General features: G+C 38.1%; 1 protein-coding gene across 1 annotated transcript in view; it reads right to left on the bottom strand.

The window, feature by feature from the left end:
- Positions 1–3,629, bottom strand: part of LOC107741949 (contactin-associated protein-like 2) — a 204,760-nt gene that overhangs the window by 44,158 nt on the left and 156,973 nt on the right. The window contains exon 15 of the mRNA XM_016554763.1: positions 1,596–1,832. Coding sequence (XP_016410249.1) covers positions 1,596–1,832 — 237 coding nt within the window. The remainder of the gene's footprint in view (positions 1–1,595; positions 1,833–3,629) is intronic.

Raw genomic sequence — 3,629 nt, forward strand, 5'->3', positions numbered from 1 at the left:
CTCTCTCTCTCGTTAAGTAACTTGTGCATTGTTTTACTTACTTGTTTTTGACACATCCGACCGAACTACAAGCTTTCCAGTGATGTTTGTGAGAAAGGCATATTCACTGGACAAGCTCGTGCATCTGCGCCGCTGCGCGCACAATCCACTCAGCGTGCTTTGCTTATCAGCTTGCGCACATCAGCTATACAGGCGTTAATACTGAATGTTTAACATTATATTCATTGCATACATATACTTCGTAGACATCCTTAATCTCTAATAACTCCATTCTGCTGTCTGTTGTTGGTGTTTCTTTGTCTGAATATGGCACTTATCACATGCTGTGTGGTATCGGCGTTTGGTATCGGGGCATTTTAACGAGTACAAGTACGAGTACAAGAGCTCGGTATTGGTGCATCCCTATTTTTTTGTAAAACATTTTCTATCTGTGAGTTTTGCTTTTGGTGTGAACAGGCTTTTCAGAGTTACTTTTCTTAGACCAGTCTTAAATGAGCCCAGATATTTTAGAAATATCAAATTTTTAGGTAGTAAAAGGGTTATTTTGTCATTCTCTATATCTTATTGGCTTTGCATTTAGGTAGAGGGATAGTACACCCTCAAAAAATTCATTATTTACTCACCCTCAGGCCATTCCAAACCTGTATGACTGTCTTTCTAATGTGGAACACAAAAGAAGAATTGTATTTTGAAGAATTGCTTTTTGTTTGTTAGTTTTTTAAACCATACAATTAAAGTCAATGGGGTCCAAAACGAAACGAAACGAAACGAAATGAACAAAAAACACTATGACCCAATTGAGTATCATGTACTTACCTAAAAACAAACAAGCAAAAAAGAAAAAACAAACAAATTTTTCTTCTTATTTTTCTTCTTCATATCTTCTTTTGTGTTCTGCAAAAGATAGAAACTCATACAGGTTTGGAGCGACATGAGGGTAAGTAAATTAGCATTTTTGGGTGAGCTAACCCTTTAAATCTAGAAAAAATTGCACTAAATTGCATATAGACATGAGAAGAAACACATCACATCAATAGCTCCAAATCCAAATGAAGCAGCAAAGAGATTCCTCTTCCTGGAGTGAAGGTGATATGTAGAATTGAGCCACAGATGTAAGGCAGCCTGTGGGAGCAATTGCACTGACCCAGAGGCAAAGAATCTGAGAGAATTCGATATTGACTGCAATACCCTAGACGGCACAAGTAAACATGTGTAAAATGGAAATGTGAGTTAAACCATGCAATTACGAGGTTGTTCATGCATATTTCAAACAGAAGGAGATGTTGAAAGCTGAGGGCAACCACCAGAGGCCTTGACTCACAGCGAGTCGCCATCTTTAAACAGACAGCATGAGATGCTTGATGGAGGTCTTGACATAGAGCACAAACTACAGAAGGCGCCTGCTCATGTCAGTGATGCTATTACTATATTCAAATGAGGGAGGCGGAGCTTACATGCAAAGAGTGGCCCTCAGATATTCCCGCTCCGTTACAAGTTTAGAGAACTCTTCGGTGTCATATCTCTGGTTAAGGTGTATAGACTTCACAGAAAACTTTTTAAAAGTATGAATTTCTAATCTGCATATGCATACTGACCTTTTGAACAGAAAGGCCCATCATAAGCAGTGGTGGAGCAGTCACAGGAATAGCCGTTGTATTTCTCCACACACTTGCCGCCATTACGGCAATACATCCCAAAACTGGTGCAGTGACCCGAACAGCCAGGTTTTACACCAGGAGTGACTTTTGCCCTCTCTTCTAAGTCAAGGGTCACCCCGTTCATCTTCAGAGAGCGGATACATCCAAGAAATCCTCTCTGACCTCCAGCTGCACCTAGATGAGAAATGGAGACAAAGACTAGTCAATATTACGCTCGACAGTGGTCTTACAGTTTTTCTCGATTGCTAAAACACTATAACCAGGCTGTTGAACTAAAATTTCAAAACCATAACGCCATTTTTCAAAAAGCACACCCATTTTGCTGAACTATAAACACTATTCCCCTGCTTTAACACATGAGTCAGATTTGGTGAACTGTTACTGCAAAACTCGTACATTGCTCTGGTTCGTGACTGGTTTACCAATAACCCAAGGTTCCCTTTCAGTCGGTCACTCTCGACGTCACGTCGGATAACCGACGCTAGGGCCAATATAGCCTATGATGTGGACGAGATTCTCTGGCCTGACCCAGAACAATGACGGGATGCTGAGGCGGAATAATTTTTAAATTTAGTTTTTTACAGTTGTGCTGTGTAGTACATGAATGAATAAAAATGTGCCAATGTATACATTGGTTGTGTCTTTTGTGTTCATGTGAAAAGGTTTTTGAGGGGGAGAACCACAAGCAACATAACTTACCAGTTTTGGATATATTGTTTTGAATTTATTGCACCAGTGTGTAATACATACTTGTAGTGTGTGTGTTTTTGAAAGCTTGTGTGTGATGTCTGAGGGAAAAGTTTGGTTTTTCAGCAAGAGTGAATGGTTTTGAGTGTAGAGCTTCATTTTGACCTGAAAATAGGATGTTTGGGGAATTGGGTGAGATGTTATGGATTTGTGTTTACTGTTTTGAGAATACGAGGCATAGTTTAAAGAAATGTGTTTAAGCAATCGAGAAAAACTGTAATAAAAGCATAAGTGGCACACCAAAATGACTCAATCATTCTTTTTTCATTGCAGGCTTAACAACAAGCTTGAAAACAAAAGGTTCAATTAGAAACATTAAGTTTCAGCCAGTAGTTGAACCTTCTGGTGGGTTTCATTCATTATGGCATGTACCATTCAATAAAATAGACCTTAGAGAAATTAGACATCATTAGAGTTCCACTTCCAGGAGAAAATAAACATTTGCCACTTGCTCAATGTCTTGTCTGGACATCTTTACATTATACGAAACTGCCCAGTTAAACAGAAATCGTACAATCATTTGCTAGATTAATACTAGATTAATAGTAAATGTCCTGGCAGGATGCATCAATTATTTACTAACGGTGAATAATAAAAACAGACCCACAAGTACAATCCTACTACAATTTATCAAACTGCCAAATGAGGAAAACTTTATCAATTCCTCCAAAGAAATTACATGGATTGGAGTATATATATATACAAGTAATTGCAGTTTGGCTATGCTTTACAGAAAAGGAACAGACAACACATTTTCAAAGTTTTATAAACTCAATTTAACTCAAACTCACATCAACAGTGGAGTTTTAATTGAGCTGGTGACCTGGTTGGCCATTTAATACAAAACAAACTCACTGAATCCTTTGCTAATAAACCTGAGAGCAGAGCTCTTATCATCAAATGCACATTAAATATGCTGTGCTATTTATAATACTTGAAAGACACAATGTCTCATGTTTCAAGGACGAACAGTTCTGCCTCCATCTCTGATGAGCCCTGAATCGGAAATGATTCTTTAATGAAACTGTAATGAATTAGCATATTACATGTATTAGACCATCCCGCCCAGTGGAATATATATATATATATATATATATATATATATATATATATGTGAAACAAATCTGCGCATTCACCTTTGACCTTTGACCTTGGCTGAAATGTGTCTGTCCCTCAGAAGATATGGCTGAGGAGGAGACATCATAAAAAAAAGGGATGGGCCAT

Source organism: Sinocyclocheilus rhinocerous, unplaced genomic scaffold (genome assembly GCF_001515625.1).
Source record: "Sinocyclocheilus rhinocerous isolate Xijiao unplaced genomic scaffold, SAMN03320098_v1.1 scaffold100, whole genome shotgun sequence".
In the NCBI taxonomy this organism is placed as follows: Eukaryota; Metazoa; Chordata; class Actinopteri; order Cypriniformes; family Cyprinidae; genus Sinocyclocheilus; species Sinocyclocheilus rhinocerous.